This window comes from Bombyx mandarina, chromosome 19, assembly GCF_030267445.1.
Source record: "Bombyx mandarina strain Sakado chromosome 19, ASM3026744v2".
Classification (NCBI taxonomy): domain Eukaryota; kingdom Metazoa; phylum Arthropoda; class Insecta; order Lepidoptera; family Bombycidae; genus Bombyx; species Bombyx mandarina.
Window position 1 is genome coordinate 10,896,365 of NC_143225.1, and position 18,836 is coordinate 10,915,200.

The 18,836-nt window shown below is 33.4% G+C and overlaps 3 protein-coding genes across 5 annotated transcripts in view; 2 read left to right on the forward strand and 1 right to left on the reverse strand.

The window, feature by feature from the left end:
• Positions 1 to 3,492: 3,492 nt before the first annotated feature.
• On the forward strand, positions 3,493 to 6,292 carry TSG101 (tumor susceptibility gene 101). The gene has a single exon (XM_028169720.2). The coding sequence runs from the start codon at positions 3,623 to 3,625 to the stop codon at positions 4,817 to 4,819; it is 1,197 nt and encodes a 398-aa protein (XP_028025521.2). The 5' UTR covers positions 3,493 to 3,622; the 3' UTR covers positions 4,820 to 6,292.
• Positions 6,293 to 7,004: 712 nt separating this feature from the next.
• Positions 7,005 to 12,834, reverse strand: SerRS (Seryl-tRNA synthetase). The gene is made up of 8 exons (XM_028187962.2): positions 12,388 to 12,834; positions 11,434 to 11,650; positions 10,232 to 10,392; positions 9,848 to 10,029; positions 8,808 to 8,898; positions 8,026 to 8,282; positions 7,688 to 7,814; positions 7,005 to 7,235 (listed from the first exon to the last, which is right to left on the reverse strand). Exons 1-8 carry the CDS (start codon positions 12,706 to 12,708, stop codon positions 7,107 to 7,109), a joined length of 1,485 nt encoding a protein of 494 aa, XP_028043763.2. The 5' UTR covers positions 12,709 to 12,834; the 3' UTR covers positions 7,005 to 7,106.
• A 1,630-nt stretch (positions 12,835 to 14,464) lies between these two features.
• Rme-8 (receptor mediated endocytosis 8) overlaps positions 14,465 to 18,836 on the forward strand; it is a 48,179-nt gene continuing 43,807 nt past the window's right edge. For all 3 annotated transcript variants that reach the window (XM_089735054.1, XM_089735055.1, XM_089735056.1), the window contains exons 1-5: positions 14,465 to 14,608; positions 14,945 to 15,294; positions 15,865 to 16,211; positions 17,957 to 18,092; positions 18,574 to 18,692. In XM_089735054.1, coding sequence (XP_089591180.1) covers positions 14,956 to 15,294; positions 15,865 to 16,211; positions 17,957 to 18,092; positions 18,574 to 18,692 — 941 coding nt within the window. In that variant the 5' untranslated portion in view covers positions 14,465 to 14,608; positions 14,945 to 14,955. The remainder of the gene's footprint in view (positions 14,609 to 14,944; positions 15,295 to 15,864; positions 16,212 to 17,956; positions 18,093 to 18,573; positions 18,693 to 18,836) is intronic.

Genomic DNA, 18,836 nt, shown 5'->3' on the forward strand with positions numbered 1-18,836 from the left:
ACTTTTTAATGTAACAGATACATTTAGAAAATAAATGTCTTCTTTTATATCTGATCTGATATTTTGATATGGTAATAAAAATAATTGTAATTATCGAATTCCCTGAACTAATAAATTCCTGATTTTACTGATAAGAGATCCCAGAGATTGTTTATTATGGTATCATTTTTGTTTTTCATAAAATGGATTGATATTTACATTGTAAATACAAATTTGAAAAAAATCGATTTTTTAGACCTCGATTTTTTTATGAATCGATTTATCAGGTTACGATTCGAATCGATTTAAAAATCGATCTTTTTTGGAAAGAATCGTCATCCCTAGGCAGTAGTAGTAGTTTTATTTTTCCAATTGGAAACGCAAAGGTGTCATAGCATATAGCCGAATATTTTACATATATATATGAAACATATATATTTTTATGAAAGTTCTTAATGTGAATTAGGGTGAAATATAATCTCAGTAAATTTTACTGAGATTTTTTCAATGGACTTTTTGGAAGATACCGAGAAGTTACGTCCAGAGGTTTTATTTTATTTGCCCACATTCGTACATTTTCACAGATACTAAACAGTTAACAAACCACCCTTATTACGCATTTAAACATGAACAGACACTAAATAGACAAAATAAAACAAATCACACACTCATCGCACAGTGGGTCGATACTATGATTTTAGTGACTTAGGGACCAACTTTGTTTTTTAACATTTTTCTTTATGTAGATAGATAGAGCTCGTTAATCTAAATAATAATTGTTTTAGGCAAAAATTACAAAAACTTTATAGTTTGGTCAGAAAAATGTTTTGTGATTTTTTTGTATAAAGCGGGTCACATTAAATTAAATTACTACTAAGTACCGCGAGGTCCCGCGTTTGAAACATTATTTTCCTTACACCTTGTCTAGTCTACTATCATTTGATGCTATGAACATGTGCATAAAGTTGCAAGTCTGCCAAATAAATGGATCGAAAAAAATGAATAAATATATAGAATAAAAACCTTTATATTTTTTTCGTAAGTGCTTTTAAGTTAAATTTGATATGGATTTTGATATGATATGGATTGGAAATTGTGTAAATTATCCTCATTAGTCGACGTTCTACTTATCTTTCTAGAATAACAACTCTTCTGCTTCACTTCAACTTGTTTGATTTTTGCTGGCTGAAGTCTTTCAATTTCTTCTGTTATGCTAGCTTTTATAATTGCCACTGTTGACTACGTTTCTTTTGTAAATTTAAACATTATTGGACGGCAATAAAAAGTTTATGAGGGTAGGTCGTTTTCCCAAGCAATTGTTCCATCAAATTTCTGAAGCCTTATAGGAACTAGACTGACCATGAAAATAGATGAATCATCAAACTCTGTTGCAGTTTTCTGTTTGACCTGGGGCTCTATCAAAGCCTATTTGCTTATAAGCAGTAGCTCTCTTGCTGAGTCCAAATCCGAAGTAATCACATCTAAAAGCCTATATAGCGCCAAGTTTAGTAATGCTTGCATTTTAATAGCAGCTCCTTCTTCAGTAATAATTACCTCGTCTTTCGCTGGATAGCATTTGGTCTTTTCTTGCTTAATTTTATATTAAGAAGGGTATAAATCAGACCCATTTTCACTTGCTGCTTCTCTTAGGTTTATATACTGCCACTTACTTAATTTAAGTGAAACTAATAGTGCCTTATCGGGAGAATATATACTACTTTTCACTTTACTTGTACTTAAGCACTCCTTAACTTTTTCTAGATCTTCGGGGTGATTTAACAAGTGGTTCATTATTTCTCCTACATCTTCATTTCCAGTGTTTCTCAAACTAGCAATTGAAGTAGCTTTTATTTCATCCGGGGATAACGAAAGCGATTGGTAAATTTGTTCAATGCGTCTTCGTTTTTGCCTGGATCCCAATTCTTCAAAAGGTTTTCGACGTGTAAAAGTAGATGTCGAGGCTTCTGTAGTACATTTGAGGGTGGTACATTTTCAACACCTTCAGTATTAGAAATCTCGAGCCTTTCCTGTGCAGTGTTGATAGCTTCAGGTATCATTCATACGGGCCAGTTTATTGCACATTCTAACCAATCACATTTTTTTCTTATAAACTGTGCTAACATGCGACTACTTCGTTTTCATATTGCACTTATATTTGAACAAAAGTGCGTCCAGAATTTTTGGAACTCAATACTTTTCTCTTCGGTCACGTTTATTTGATTTTGTAGGAATTGAAAGAGTTTTTTATTATCAGACAGCGACTGTAGTTGCTCTCTTAAAATCATAAATAATTCTAAATTGTTAACAAAATTATTCATTATAACGGAAAAAGGAAGATCACAATGACAATCACGAGATGTTAGTAGTAGTACGAATAAACGAACACTAGTTAGTATATAATAAACATAGTCACTTTATACTTCCAGAGACAAACAAATGTTTACTATATTTTCTACTACCCAGTAATGGCTGCTTAACTAGTTATCCTTATTAAATAATGTTAACTATCCTAATAATTAGAGAGATTGCTTAATTAGAGACCTACTGAATGTATTGTTGTTAGGTATTATGTAATTATGGGTATCATTACGTGCTTTTACTTACAAATCCATATCAAATTTAACTTAAAAGCACTTACGAAAAAAAAAAAAAGGTTTTTATTCTATGTATTTATTCATTTTTTCGATCCATTTATTTGGCAGAATTGCAACTTTATGCAAAAAGCAACGGGGACAAGATACACCCCTGCCGGACCCCACGACAGATCTCAACTTGGTCGCTTTCCTCATTTTCGACCCTTATCGTAGCCACCTGCTTCTCGTACAGGTTGCGGATGATTCTGACGTCCTTACCATCCAGACCAATGTCACTTATAAGGCTGAAAAGTTGATGATGCTTAACTCGGTCAAATGCCTTTTCGTAGTCTATGAAGCACAAAAAGACATCAGTTTGCATGTCTCTGCATTTCTGTACGAGAACGTTGAGAGCGAAAAGAGCTTTTCCGGTGCCAACACCAACATAATTTCGTCAATATAACCTAAAATTATAGCTGTGGTAAAACGTGGAGACATCGGTTGCATTTTCTTGTCAGCTGTAAACAAAATACTTTTTGTGATTTTGTAGTGCTTACAGTTCTTTCGTCCTTTTATTTCTCTATCTTATTCCAATAACTTGTAGCGCCTTTTTTTAAATTTACCCGGCTGCTACTGTAACGCTACCCTTATTTAGCAAATTTTAACGGACACTTTTTACACACAGAGACTGTTCTCCTTACCTCTACCCTTCACAGTATGTCTAAATCAGTGTGCTTAGTGCGAGTTTCGAGTTCTCGATAGCGTAAAAGCTAACCCAATTTTGTATGCAGTTTGGAACAGCGTCCCTAGCGCAAGCTTAGGAAAACGATCCCATTCCAAAATATGAGCTAACTTTCACTTAATTTCATTTCACTCCAAATTATTATTTTTTATAAAAATAATAAAACCAGTACCTAAAGGTCTTAGTTACCAGGTCATAAAATACCTTAAAAAAAATTCACTTTAGTGATGACAAATCCGCCCCTGAAAATTTATTGAACTAAGAGTTTGTGGTGTATTAACATTTGTTGTGCTGTTATATTGTTTTTAGCATTGAACAAAAGGAAAAAATGACCAACCACGAAGCTGTATTGAAACAATTGTTATCGAAATATAAACATCGGGACTTCACTTCTCGAGAAGTAATTAACTTGCTACAAGTGTACAGAAGCTTAACTTATCGTTTAGAAGCATTTATCTTTAATAATGGTTCCAGAAAAGAGCTTTTGAATATTGAAGGTACAATTCCCGTAAATTACAAAGGAGCCTTTTATAATATACCCGTGTCAATATGGCTCATGGACACTCATCCTCAAAATGCGCCTTTGTGTTTTGTGAAACCGACATCTGACATGTCTATCAAGGTATCGAAGTACGTTGACACTAACGGAAAAGTTTATTTACCTTATCTTCACGAGTGGTCTTCGAATTCTTCCACTTTGAAGAATCTGGTGCAGTGCATGATTACAGCATTTGGTGAATTACCTCCCGTGTATTCTAAGCCACGTAATGTTGCTATGCCTATGTTCGCTGCGAAACCGTTTATGCCAGAATCGTCAGGATATCCCTTACCAATGCCTACTCCAGGGTATCCTACTACAACACCATATCCTACAACTTCAAGTTTACCATATCCTAATTATGGTTCACCATATCCTGGAACAGCGAGTACAAATGGTCTGCCATATCCTCCAGCACCAATAACTACACCTTACCCCACTGCATCACAATATGGTCCTAGTACAGAAGGGGCTGGGGGTACCATTACTGAAGAGCATATTAAAGCATCGCTACTGTCTGCTGTTGAAGACAAATTAAGAAGACGTCTTAAAGAACAATCTCAGCAATCACAGGCTGAACTTGAAACCTTACGTAGGACTCAGCAAGAACTTGGTGAAGGAAAGTCTCGGATTGAAGACATAATTACGAGACTTCAAAGGGAGCGTTCAGAACTAGATAAGAATGTAATGATTTTACAAGAGAAGGAAAAAGAGTTGCAAGCAGCCGTGGAACGTTTGGCTGACCAGGAGGGTGTGGATGTTGATGAAGCAGTAGTGACAACTGCACCACTGTATTCCCAACTTCTAAATGCTTTTGCTGAAGAAGCTACTCTAGAAGATGCTATTTATTACATGGGTGAAGCTCTGCGGAAGGAAGTTATAGATTTGGACACATTTTTGAAGCAAGTCCGCACATTGGCACGTCGACAGTTTACACTAAGGGCATTGATGCATAAATGTAGGCAAAAGGCTCAGTTAGCTTGCTAATAATAATAAAACTGAACTTGTATCACGATTATTATTAGATTGTTTTATGCATGCTTATGTAACATGGGATTTTTTTGATCCACATTTTGAGTATATTGAATTGGATATAAATATGAAAGCCATAGCAGATAATTGAAAAGCGAACTTGTAAATAATGAGGTAAATCACTGATAACATCATTTTGATTTCCATGTAACTTGGCTGTTGTCATACAACTATTTAAAAAAATATATTGGGTAATCAAAAACATTGTTGTGAATACTATACTTCTAATTAAATTGAGGTTTACTCATTATCAAATAAAGGCTTGTGAAATTACCTACAATGTACACGGGCTAGCAAAATTAATGATCATGTATGCTACATAATTATGATTATTGAGCAGAAGTTGTTAGGGAAAATGTTATTATATAGTACTGTTATACACTATGCCTTAAAATAAATATTGTGTAAATATGTATGCTTAAAAATTTAAATGTTAATTTCTTGTACCTATTGATAATGAAACTATTAGGTTTTTTAATTTATTTCATAGTACGGTGAACAAGCTGGTGTCCCGCTTAGTGTTGACTTGTTATAGCCCATAGATGTCACAAAATCAATGGCACCACCAACCTTGACACATGAAATTGAAGTATAAATTTATATAAATAATTTATTAAGAAACAAGCTTACGAATGGGGCTGTAGACCTCAAATATCAGATATAGTATATTGCTTAATAATTGTGCAAATGTTTAAATTGGAATGTAAAATTATCACAAAAAAAAATAACACAAAACAAAGCATTTATGTATATCTTCAATGTTCTGGGTGCTGAGAACACATTTCAAATATAAGTACATAAAATACCTAACATCTTTCAGGACGTCGTCGTGGCCTAAAGGATAAGACGTCCAGTCTATTCGTATCTAACGATGCACCAGTGTTCGAATCCCGCTGGCGGGTACCAATTTTTCTAATGAAAAACGTACTTGACAAATGTCCACAATTAAAATCCACGGTGAAGGAATAACATCGTGCAATAAAAATCAAACCTGCAAAATTATAATTTGCGTAATTACTGATGGTATGACCTCTTGTGAGTCCGCACGGGTGGGTACCACCACCTTGCTTATTTCTGGCGTGAAGCAGAAATGCGTTTCGGTTTGAAGAGTGTGGTAGCTGTTGTAACTATACTGAGACCTTAGAACTGATATCTCAAGGTGGGTGGCGGCATTAACATTGTAAATGTCTATCGGCTCTGGTAACCACTTAACAGGAGGTGGGCTGTGAGCTTGTACAGCCATTAGAGGAATTAAAAAAAAGAATAATTGAAATTTATTGTATCATGTCTTCATATTATTACAGTTAACGATTTTATATACCTACCTAGAGTAATATTATTATGTAAATTAGAGTATGTAAGTTTTTCATTGTTAATGTAACCCTGCTACGGACTGATTGAATGTCACAATAAAAGTGAAAATTTCAAGGGCGACTTTCATTTGATTACAATTTCTACTAATGCTGTAACAATTCGTTACTTTTGTAATTCTTGTTATTGTGCGAGCTGTAATTGTTAACACAAGTAATAATTTTTCGCTAATTTGCAACTTCTAGTTAACATTGATAATTATATGTATAAGCAAGTATGCATATTCAAAAAATTGGTCATTATGTATATTATTTTTTATCAATCTTATTCAGGGTTGTTTATTTAAACTATCAACAAATACCAGCCACAGTTTGGTCTATAAAAACCTGAAATTAATTAAATTTATTCTTAGTTTTTTTGAGACAATAAAATATATGTCAGCAGTCAGTAAACTTATATGGATGCGGCCGTTGTATTTCAATGCAATTGATACTCCAATCTTGCCTCAAACTGCCCTCCAGTTTATTGTGGTGCCAATAGATAAACCGCCCAATATTTTCTGGACTGTGAGCATGTCTATTCATAGTACCGAATTAAACTCTTGAATCTTCTATTTGATATCAGAAATGGAAAATTAACTTGGAACATATATAATGTACATGTAAATATAATGAAACAAACGACTGTTCAAACATGCTTTGAGATATTAGAGAGCACAGTATCTATTATTTACATTTATAATTATCTACATGGGTCATAAACCTAAATTTAACTTGATAAAGGAAAGATGCGGGTTAAATAACCGATGTAATGAAATAAAATAAGAACAAACGAAATAATTAATTTATTCTATTTGATGAAAAAAGTGAAGCTTAGCAAATTTAATAAATATGAAGCTTTTTGCTTGGAATGAAACTTTTTTTATTGGTTTTCATTTTTTTTCTTGTTTCTTTCCTTTTTTGGCTGCAGCAGCCGCCTCCACGTCAATGGGTGCGGGTTTCACGAACGGTATTAATTCTTGATACTGCTTAGGAAGCCAAGGTTTGAGGATTTCCGGTACCTAAAACGGTAATTAAAGGGTAATAATAGTTACTGCCTTACAATAATAGAATGAAAGAATTGGGTGCTGTGACGCAGCGGCGTTATACCTCTTATTTTATACGTTTCTATAGCTAATTATTAAATTTTACTAATTTGACCAATATACTTTATTATGAAACTTCTCAGTAATTTAATTCTGGGATCTCATTTTTTTTTAACGCGCAAGGAGATAGCTGCCGGTTTTCTTTCTCAGCAATCTCTTCAAACACATATTATGCTCACGCTAATAAGGTAAACTATCTCATTAATTTGACTGTTTGTAAAGTTGCTTCTGATATTTATGACATGTATTATCAACTTACAATAATGTGTACCTATTACATGCGTATGTTGCACCTTTACCGCTTTTATTCAGGAATAATCGCAGTGCGTGTGACGTAAAGGAAAACCTTAGAATGCGATGTCAGTTACCTTGATGCCGTCCTCTGTCTGGTGTACCTCGAGTATGGCGCAAATGACCCTGGTGGTGGCGCACATGGTCGCGTTCAGCATGTGCACGTATTCAGTGGCAGCGTTCATCTTTTTCGTCTGACCGTACCTAATAAATCCAATAAATCAATACATAATATCATAAAATTAGAAACTCTTCTCACAAGTTTTAAATTTTCTTTTGAGATTTTAATAAATGACGCCTTTAATACATATGAATGGTAACGGTAGCTTTCAGACAAACTCCCTCACCTATCTTAACATTTGAGTGCAAATTTCTAAAGGAATTATTTATGAGAAAATTTGTTTGATTATATTACCTTACAAGCAATCTTCTGGCTTGGTACTCCAGACAGTTACTACAAGAGACAAGTTCCCTGAACGCACCGGATCCTGGGAACCAGGCCTCCAAGTCTAGCTTCTTGGAAGCAGCATGGTTTAGAGCTCCAGACACGATGTTCACGACACGGTACGGTAGTCCTAGTGCTTTGCAGAACTCTTCAGCATTGTTTATCATTTCGTCCATCATTTGCCAAGATGCGTTATCATGAGGAGATGTTAGAACAAATTGTTCCACCTATAAAATTAATAAAAATATTAATAATAATAGTAAAATATTAAGATATAGTATATTGGTAGTTTCTGTTATAAAGCAATCAAGGAATATAGTTTGAAAGGTCTGGCAACTGTTATACAATACAATTGAAATTACCTTGTGTCTTAATAAATTAATGTTGTAATGTCTATAAGATCTGGTAACCATTTTACATCAGTTGAGTGGAGAGCTCAGTGACATATATGTAATGGGAGTTCATTAGTATCATTTTGTAAACATATTTTGTAATGTGGTTTATTTTTGTTTTGTTACAGTTTTATAGTTATACAGAACGATGTAGGTACTTTTTTTTGTTTTGAAAAGACCTGAAATTTTATTGTTTAATATTTTTGAGATAAGAGATTAGATTTTAGAATATTAGTGTACATGAGTGCATTACTAATTAAGTTTATTTGTTCACTAGCATGTAATCTTGCTGTAAGATCTGTAGTAAATATTAAAATATGATTTTGTGTTCTAATTTATGAATCTCAATACTATTCTAACCTTTTCAAATTGATGTACTCGAAAGATACCACGCGTATCACGTCCATGAGATCCAACCTCTTGTCTGAAGCATGTGGAGAGTCCCGCATATCTGAGTAATAATTTACATTTATTAATTATTACCGACACAGAACAATTTTCTAGTAAGGCAAGTTAGGATGTAAGTCTAGGACCCCCTAGACTTTGTAACTTTGTTTGTCCTAACTTCAATTTGTTGATGTGGTGGTAGTCATCATACAACACAAAGATATTTGATAGATGGCCGAATCTCGCTTACGACATTTTCAGGGTAAACTTGCTTAAATACAAGTTCCGATCAACAACATTCGGACCGTCAGTCTACCGAGCATTATCACCCTCTCGGTGGAAGATCTTCCCTTTGTCGTATACCTCAACGTGATGTGAACACGCAACTTTCTGATGTGGAAGGGAATGATGTAGCGGTAGTCATCATACAACACAAAGATATTTGACAGATGCCTGAATTTAGTCTAGTTGAAATAGTTCCTTAGGCTATCGATTAAGTAGGTGTCAAAAAGGATTTATGGTAGTTAAACAGTTTATTTATATAAACTGTGAACTACGAATTTCTGAATTTCTAGACTACTGGTAAATTTACTCATTTAGTGTCACTTAATAAATCATTATCTTTATCACCAGTAAAATTTATTGTTGTTGTATTGTATATTGTTATAATGGTGGTAGGACCTCTTGTGAGTCCGCACGGGTAGGTACCACCGCCCTGCCTATTTCTGCCGTGGAGCAGTAATGCGTTTCGGTTTTAAGGGTGGGGCAGCCGTTGTAACTATACTGAGACCTTAGAACTTATATCTCAAGATGGGTGGCGCATTTACGTTGTAGATGTCTATGGGCTCCAGTAACCACTTAACACCAGGTGGGCTGTGAGCTCGTCCACCCATCAAAGCAATAAAAAAAAACCTATTCATTTTTTGGCATGTCCAAATTATCAATATTTAACATTGTGTTATGGTTTTTAGGTACTAATTAAAACATGACTATAAAGGTGATCTGTAACTTACTTGATGGGAAGAGATGATTCTGGAAGCCATTCATCCCTGTGGAAAGCAGCTATGGGCTGTTCTGATGTAGCGATAAGGTATTTCTCTTCGACAACAGTGTCGCCCTTGTTTTCAGAACCTTTCCCTATGACTTTGTATAGTTCTTCGTCAAATTGAGCTAGTTGTGCTACTTCTTGCATAACCTGTAACAATATTGGAACATTGGTAATTTTTTTTCATAAATGCCATCTATGTACATATTTAACTTGTGTTTTACAAAGAGTATTTTAATCCTGTTTATGTTAATGAATTAACACTGTGCAATAATCAATTTCAATTAAGTAACATTTTACACAAAAAAATTAACAGCCTAATATCTTTTTGTACTTCAAAGTAAACTGGTACCTCTTTTCGCATGAAGAATGGTGTGTACAAGGGCGTATATCCTTTCTCAAGTAACATTCTTAGAGAAAGTTGAACGAGGGCTTGTTCTAGGAATACTGCAGGACCTTTTAGATAATAACCACGACCACCTGCTACAGCTGATCCCCTCTCTCCATCCATTCCTATAAAATTTAAAAAAATTAATAAGAAGTTGAATGATCTCACAATTCATCTGGTGTCGAGTGGTTATTAGAGTACATAGACATACACATCAGTTCTAAGACTCAGTTCTATATTAGAAATGCCTCATTCACCCATTAAACTAGAATGAATTAATGTTCATTGCAGAATTTGTCAGATTGGTGGTACCTATTCGTGTGGCTCACAAGATGCCCTACTACCGTTTCATTTTTGGCATAAAACCATTACAATATGTCATAATTGATAAATAACATGGTAAAATTCTTTTTAATTTATAAATGTTCAAGATAAAATGTTCACATACTCTTTAGCTGTTAAAGTGTATTCAACATGACATTTATTATTACTAATAACATTTATTATTTACACAGCTGTTCATTGTGAAAAATAAACTCCTTTTCAGGCTAAAAGTGAAAAAAAATTATACTATAGATTTTTTAATAAAGCTGCAAATTAGTATTAGGAGAATATTGTCTAGTTTATAAGTCTAAAAAGTGCAATGATCCTGACTAGAGGTCCCGCAGTAGTCGAATTCAACTATAATTAATTGGAATTGTATAATAAGTTTGTACACTATTATGATTGTATTTTATACTTCTATAATCACAAATTTCGCCAAGGCTACAGTATAAAAAATATTAATAAAGACAAATAATATTTAATCTATTCTCAATTTGACCACAGACGTCAAGAACAAAAGTTTGACTGTAAATAGTATGCATGCGTGTGTACGTCAAATACATGGTATGTAGTGTGTGTAATGTTTTCTTTATTGATTTAATGTATCTTTTATGCATTATTTTAAAAAAATATTAGCATTGTGCACTTCTCTATATTCTCTTTAAGTGTGGAAAATTTCATACTCCTTCGTCCGCGCAATTTTCGTAAAAAGGGATACAAAGTTTTTGCTTCAAGTATTAATATAATGTTCAAAAATTTGAAGTAAAGCATTTCTAATTATATTCATATTAATATACCAATGCATTTTTATGTACAAAATAAATTTCAATAGCACAGCATACCATCAATCATGCAGATCAGGTCCACATGAGAGTACTTTTTTCGAAAGCTGCAGTCTCCGTCTGTCCTTTCTACCAAGTTATGGTCTTCATCATCATCAACTGGTACAGACTCATGCAGATGATTTCCAACTTCCCTGAGTGCAGCGGAACGCGCTTTCTCAGAAGCCAATAACCCTTCATCATTCTTTGATATTGCATTGTCTATTAATACTCTTACCTGAAATATTAATTTAATATAATGAATATGAAAAAAATATTTTTAGGAGACATCATACACTTCAAACCATAATGTATGATTAATTTGTGGCTGGTATAGTTAATAACAGCTAGCACACAAGCGCTATGACATGTCCTTCTTCAAACGAGGCTTGTGGAGAGTATTAAGCGGTAGGCAGCGGCTTGGCTCTGCCCTTGGCATTGCTGAAGTCCATGGGCGACAGTAACCACTCACCATCAGGTGGGCCGTATGCTCGTCTGCCTATAAAGGCATTGCCATTGCCTAAAAAAAATTAAGAAAAAACCACAAAGCTAACACAAAGCTAACATGTCAGACACCAGTAAATATGCCAATGAATTGGAAATTTCATTTTGTCATCATTTTTTTTTAGGGTTAAAGTCCTTCTAAAAGCACCATAAAAAATAAGAATAAATGTGTGAAGTCTGAAGCATATTTATTATACACACATTTCTAAGACATCTACAAAAAAGTATAAATAGTGAGTTTTAGTTATCAACTTGTAACCTAAGTTACTGACTTGTTTGTCTGTACATGAGGTTCAGTATTACTGAGATGAAGCCTTAATTAAAGTACTAAAAAAATCTCGTCTGACAAGTCTATTATTTAGCTATAACCATATGGAATCACTTTCACTTTTACATGAAATAGTTAAGCTGCATAAAATTTGTGTTAGCACGTTCTAGAAGCCTTATTTATTTGTGTTTAATTTAACTTACTTTTTTTATTTGATTTACTGTAAGAGGCTTCAAGTTATCGCCGGTGAGGTTTACCAGGTTATTGGCGATCTCCGAGGGGACGGGTTCGTCTTCAGAGCCACTGGGTTCCTTGTTCTTCATTTTCAAACCAATTTCTTTGCTACATACATTCTTCAGTTTATTGAAATTGTCAGCTTCGTGGCGCAATCTTCTCCACAAGGTGTCTTGCTCGACGACTGCATCCACAAGGGCAACATCTTTAAATCTCTTCTTCTGATTTTCTCGAATTTTATCTGGATTACCGTCTTTATCGGCACGAAATAAGTCTAAGTCGAGGACCATGTTGACGTTATTAATTTAACTCAGATAAATTAAGTACATATGTAGAAATATTCTTTAAATTTTTCAAACACGTCGCCTTACACTTTTCGGCACAGCAGGCTAAAGCATAGATTGTACACTTTTTTTTTACGGGATTTTATGACCTGGTAACTAAGACTTTTAAGTCATGTCTTATTTTAATATACATATTTCTTAATTTTATGAAAAGTGATAACATGGACTGATATGAAATAAAAATGATTAATTTGGGTCATTAATCAACTGGGATGAAATTAAACCTCAGCAAAATGATTGTTGTTTACTTGACTATTTCAGTAGACTATTTGGAAGAACTCGAAAAGCTTGTTCCATTTTCTCATATTGTGCCCTTTGACAAATGCTAAATAGTTAATAAACTACTGCTATTACAGATTTGAAGCCGAAGAAACACCAAGTTAAGAATGTGTTATGTATGCAAGTGTTTATAAAATCTATTGGTTTTAAGCCTGCGTTAATATCGCAACATTTGGAATCATGGTAGGTAATTTTTTTTGTAACAAATATATTTCTATACGTATAATCCTATAATTTATTGATTTATTATTGATTATGTTCACCTCCATATTTTACTATTCAGTTTCAATCGACTCATTCCATTTGGTTGTTGAACTTGTTTGTTCAAATCTTAGTACTCTATTTGGAAATATATAATTACAATGTACGATGTATGTTACGATGTGTATTATGTATGTGTTTTATCTACAATTACGATTACTTATTTGATTACGATAATTGCTGTACTTATTTGTGAATTTATCTTTTAAAACTATTTGTGTGTAAAATGAAATTTCGTAGACCTAATTTTTAATTATAATTTAATTTTAACATGTAAATAAATTAAACAATTGAATGTAACGTATTTTAGTAGCTAGATATTTTATCCTATATTATGGTGTACAACCAAAATAAATTGAATAGAAAAATTTTCTCAACTATTTGGTTCCTGAAGTACCTTTTGCTACATGGTCTATCGTGACTTAATCAAAACTGATCGATCTGTTTGATTGGATTACCTATATTCTCAACGACTTGCATGATAGAGAGGCCTAGTAAAAAACTAAAATAAAAGTAAAACAGCTTGGATTGTTCGTTTATTTACAACATTTCAATTTTAAGCACACTAAAACAAAAATACTATTTATTTAATGCACTTTCCTTTTTGTTTTTAATTTCCGTTTACTTTTGTTCCGGGGTAATATATTATTGATAAAGTGGTAGTCAAGATTGACCATTATTGGCAGCATTATTAAACCCAAATAAGTTAGGAAAGACTTTCTGGCGGGAACGCGAGGAGTGATGTTGTGTGATTTGTTTTATTTTGTCTATTTAGTGTTTCTGCAGGTTTAAAGGTAATAACGGTGGTTTATTAACTGTTAATATATGTGAAAGTACACAAATGTGGGAAATTGAAACAAAGCCGCCGGACGTAACTTCTCGGGATCCTCCAAAAAGTCCACTGAAAAAATCTCAGTAAATGACCACCATTTTACTAAGATTATATTTCATTCCATATTATCTCATCTCATCTCATTTCATTTAGTTTCATCCCAGTTGATTAATGTCTCAAATTAATCATCTTCATTTCATTTCAATCCATATTATCATTTTTCATAAAAAATATAAATTAAAACAAGGCGTGGCTTAAAGATCTTAGTTACCAGGTCATAAAATCCCTTAAAAAAGTTAAGAAAATACTGGCAGCATTGATTCTGTCAATTTGTTCATTTGTCAATTTAGATCTGTCGGATTATTTTGTGATCAACATAATACTAATCGTATTTTAGTAATTATTTTATGTAATATGTGGTTCTTATTGGATATCAGCTGAAGTTATTGAAACATAATCGTATGTTCATAGTTTGTGAGTATAACAAGTCTATTCTGAAGTTTAAAACTTAGTGTAAATGTATCGGCTACCTTCTTGTTTACACGTCTACTGCAACAGTCACTGCGATCTATTTACAAAGGGGTGGATTGTTGACAGATATTGCCAAAAGAACATGCAAATTTTATAATTCATAGAAACGTAACTAAAAGATTTTCTTTTTAGTTAAATCTTAAACTTCAATCAACGTAAAAACTCTTTGTTATGGTACCTTTATTCTCTTTATTGCGTTCGAAATGTTTTTTTCCGGGCTATCTGGAAATATAATTAAATTCAGAATAACATGTCTTAATAGGCTTTCAAACCCCACAGGAAATGTTAAAATGATTCCACTAAAGGACAATCAGGATGTGGCATCGTTCCTTGTCACAAAACACTCTTGGAAGGGGAAGTACAAGAGAGTGTTTTCTATTGGAACTCATGGAATTACTACATACAATCCAGATCGCCTGGAAGTCACCAACAAATGGCTGTATGCTGATGTAGTTACCATTGCATCGGCAAAGCATTCAAACTCTACTGCCAACCATGACTTCACACTTGTCATGAAAAAAGAAAAGAAAGTGGACTCAATGCGATTTTCTTCAGAGCACAAGTGTTTGATACTCACTGAAGCTTTTAAATATAGGCATTTGTTTGCGGAGAAACCAAAGGATGTTTTTGTAAGTGTAGAACTCATTAAAAAAATCATAACATTCTATAAGATCTTTAAATATTACTAATTGATTAAAAGTCGTATGTTTTTCAAATTTTTTTTTTTTTTTTATTTTTTTTTTATTGCTTAGATGGGTGGACGAGCTCACAGCCCACCTGATGTTAAGTGGTTACTGGAGCCCATAGACATCCACAACGTAAATGCGCCACCCACCTTGAGATACAAGTTCTAAGGTCTCAAGTATAGTAACGATGGCTGCCCCACCCTTCAAACCGAAACGCATTACTGCTTCACGGCAGAAATAGGCAGGGTGGTGATACCCACCCGCGCGGACTCACAAGAGGTCCTACCACCAGTAATTACGCAAATTATAATTTTGCGGGTTTCATTTTTATTACACGATGTTATTCCTTCACCGTGGAAGTCAATCGTGAACATTTGTTGAGTACGTATTTCATTTGAAAAATTGGTACCCGCCTGCGGGATTCGAACACCGGTGCATCGCTCAACACGAATGCACCGGACGTCTTATCCGTTAGGCCACGACGACTACAAAATAATTTACCTAATTTTTCAGAGATACCAAGCATACAAACATCACTGGAGTGGAACAAGACTACCAATAGTACTTGAAGTTGGGCCTTGTGCTTTAGAACAGCTAGACCCATCGACACACACTCAGCTAGCCTTCTACCCATACTGTGATATACAGGGTATCCTCCCTGTACGAGATGTAGCTGGTGGTTTTATGCTTGCTGTTGGAGGTTATAGTCGCTTACATTTGTTTTCAAATGCAATGGATCACCAGATTATTATAAATAAGATGCTTGAATTAGCCAATTTAACATTGAGCATTAGCATCAAGGTTTTATCAGCTACAATTACATTGGATGATTATCATGATCAACGTTTTGGAAAATATAGGTGAGCAAACATAGGGTGTAAGGAATGGTTACCAAATTCAAAATGTAAAGAAACTACTAAATAAAAGCAAATGGAAAACTATATTTATTTACACAAAAATATAATTTATTCTTTAGTTAAAGTACAGTGTAACAATATTTAATTGTGTTACATTAGATGTGAGACAGAATGGGGTGAAATCTAGATTTTAAAACTTCATTGTTGTAAGAATTGTCAGTACTTAAATTTAGCAAAAGTATTCAAAATGCTATCTTTAGTTAATTATTAAAATATCAATTTAAAAACAATAAGAAGATAATTACAAAGTTTTATAGATTTTGCAGATCAATTTTGTGATCTATTAAGGAAAAAAAAAAACCAAAAGTTAATCAAACTACCGACTAGAATGCAGATGTCGTCTCAGCAGTTTTTGTTATGAACATTGGCTAAGTAAAAAATGATGCTAATGGTTCCAAACTTAATGCCGTAATAATGTTGGTGTATTAAAGAGTTAGCAAGATGTCTAAATGGTGTTTTCAAAAAAGGTTTAGCTTCAATGTTTTGTGTTCTAGCATAAAGAATAATGTAAACATTAAAACAAAGGTAGTATCTCTATTATCAAATCCGTGTATCCGTTTTGACGACAGATAATTTTATAGGTTTCCTGAATATTAATCATGCAGCCCCAGCTTTGATGAGTTCAACTATATCCCCATCGCTGGCTTATATATTTCTCTCATATTTTTTCTACACATTGTCGAGTCTTCCCTCTATTTCCTATCATCCATACTGACTGGCAATACAATGTGCTGCGATATTATCTGCAAGGGCTGGCACTAAGTAAATACCTTAAATAAGTACCTACCAAATGAATGATTTATTAAAATTAAAAGTGAAAAAACTTTTCAACTGTTAATTAATTTTTTCCTTTAGTTTCCGTCAATTGTTTCACTGTTTGTTCATTATAATATGAGTCATCAACCTTGAAATAATTTATTTTAGGAAAGTGTTATGTTACACATAATTGAGCAGAACTCTTGATAGTAAATTATGAATAAAATTACGAATAAATTACTATCAATTATGATATAAATGAATGAAACATATTGAAATATATTTATATCTATAAATATTATTTAAAATGGCAGTAAAAACACTAGCAATTCTGAAAAATACATTAGTTTTAATTTCATTATATACCTGCTCCCTGAGCTATTACGTTATATATATTTTACAAAAAGAATATTATCTTGTCTATGTACATAATTTTAACATAATTTAATATAGTGCATAAATCTAAGTCATTTTATAACACAGTAAATATAATTGATATGGTAGTTTTTATGGGAGTTTTTGAAGCACTACAGAAACAATGTAGAAGTCTGAGCTGATGGTGGTTGCATTGATATTATAAACCGTTGCTGAGGCAAGTTTGATTGATTAATTTGTCTGGACCGTTACAATGTGCATCTATTGAACTTGAATCTTGTACTTCATGCATGAGGTTTAAATATAAAATTTAACAAAAAGAAAATCGACTCAACAAAATAAAAAAAGTATATCACCAATGTAGCAAAATCAATTGACAATGCATTATTAAGGGTAAGCGAAAAACTACTGGTCAAATCTTGATAAAATATTAATAATTGGGACTTTATCAGAATCAGCTTGGAAGTGAAAAAAATTCGTTAATTCCAGCCATAAATTCATGCATGTTGAATCCATAACCTGGGTACAGATAAATTGACTCTAATCCTCTGTTCCAGTGGAGACCAACATCAAACATCGCTGAGTGAGTTCATCGTGCACAAAGTTAACCCAGCTCGTCATATGGAACCCATGCGTCGTACACTCTGTCTTTCCGATACATGTATTCTAGAAAGAGATCCACAAACATACTCCGTGAGTAATGAATTTTTTTAAAACTCTAATAACTTCACCCGATGTTACTGCTCGCAAGATTCTCCCAGTCCCAAAATAGGCACAACTTAGTATATTTTTTTATTGCATAGGTGGGTCAAGGAGCTCAAAGCTAACCTAGTGTTGAGTGCTTACTGGAGTCCTGAGACATCATTTCGTGAACGGTGCCAACCATCATGAGATTTGAAGTCCTAAGTCCCAATTGGATAATGAAATGGCGATTTCACCCTTGAAACCAGCTTCAGACGAGAAATGGGCATGCTCTGGTAGTATATATCCGTGTTAGCTCACAAGACGAAAATTTGGATTTAGCGGATTTGATTTTCATTATGGTATTTCATTCTTTCATAATGGAAGTCATAGAGAACTGTACGTTACAAACATACTAAATCAACTCATCCCTTGACCTTATATAATATACTAATACGAACAAAATATTAATTAGTGTTTGAAAATTTTACAGGTTGTATGTTTGCGTCCTTTGAGCGACGTTTTTGCTTTAATAAGAGATCCTGAACAGCCTCAGAAATTCTCAATCGAATACATGAATGGACAGACCCGTACTTATTTAGCCGGCGAAAGGTAAAATATTTCAGCAGTTTCACTTTATTTTATTTCATTGAAATTTATGAACGTCTATTTTCTTTTTTCAAAAATGAATTAATGCTCAGATTAACCAACAAGTATGTTGTTACATAAGTTGCTCAAAACTGCTCTATAAAATAC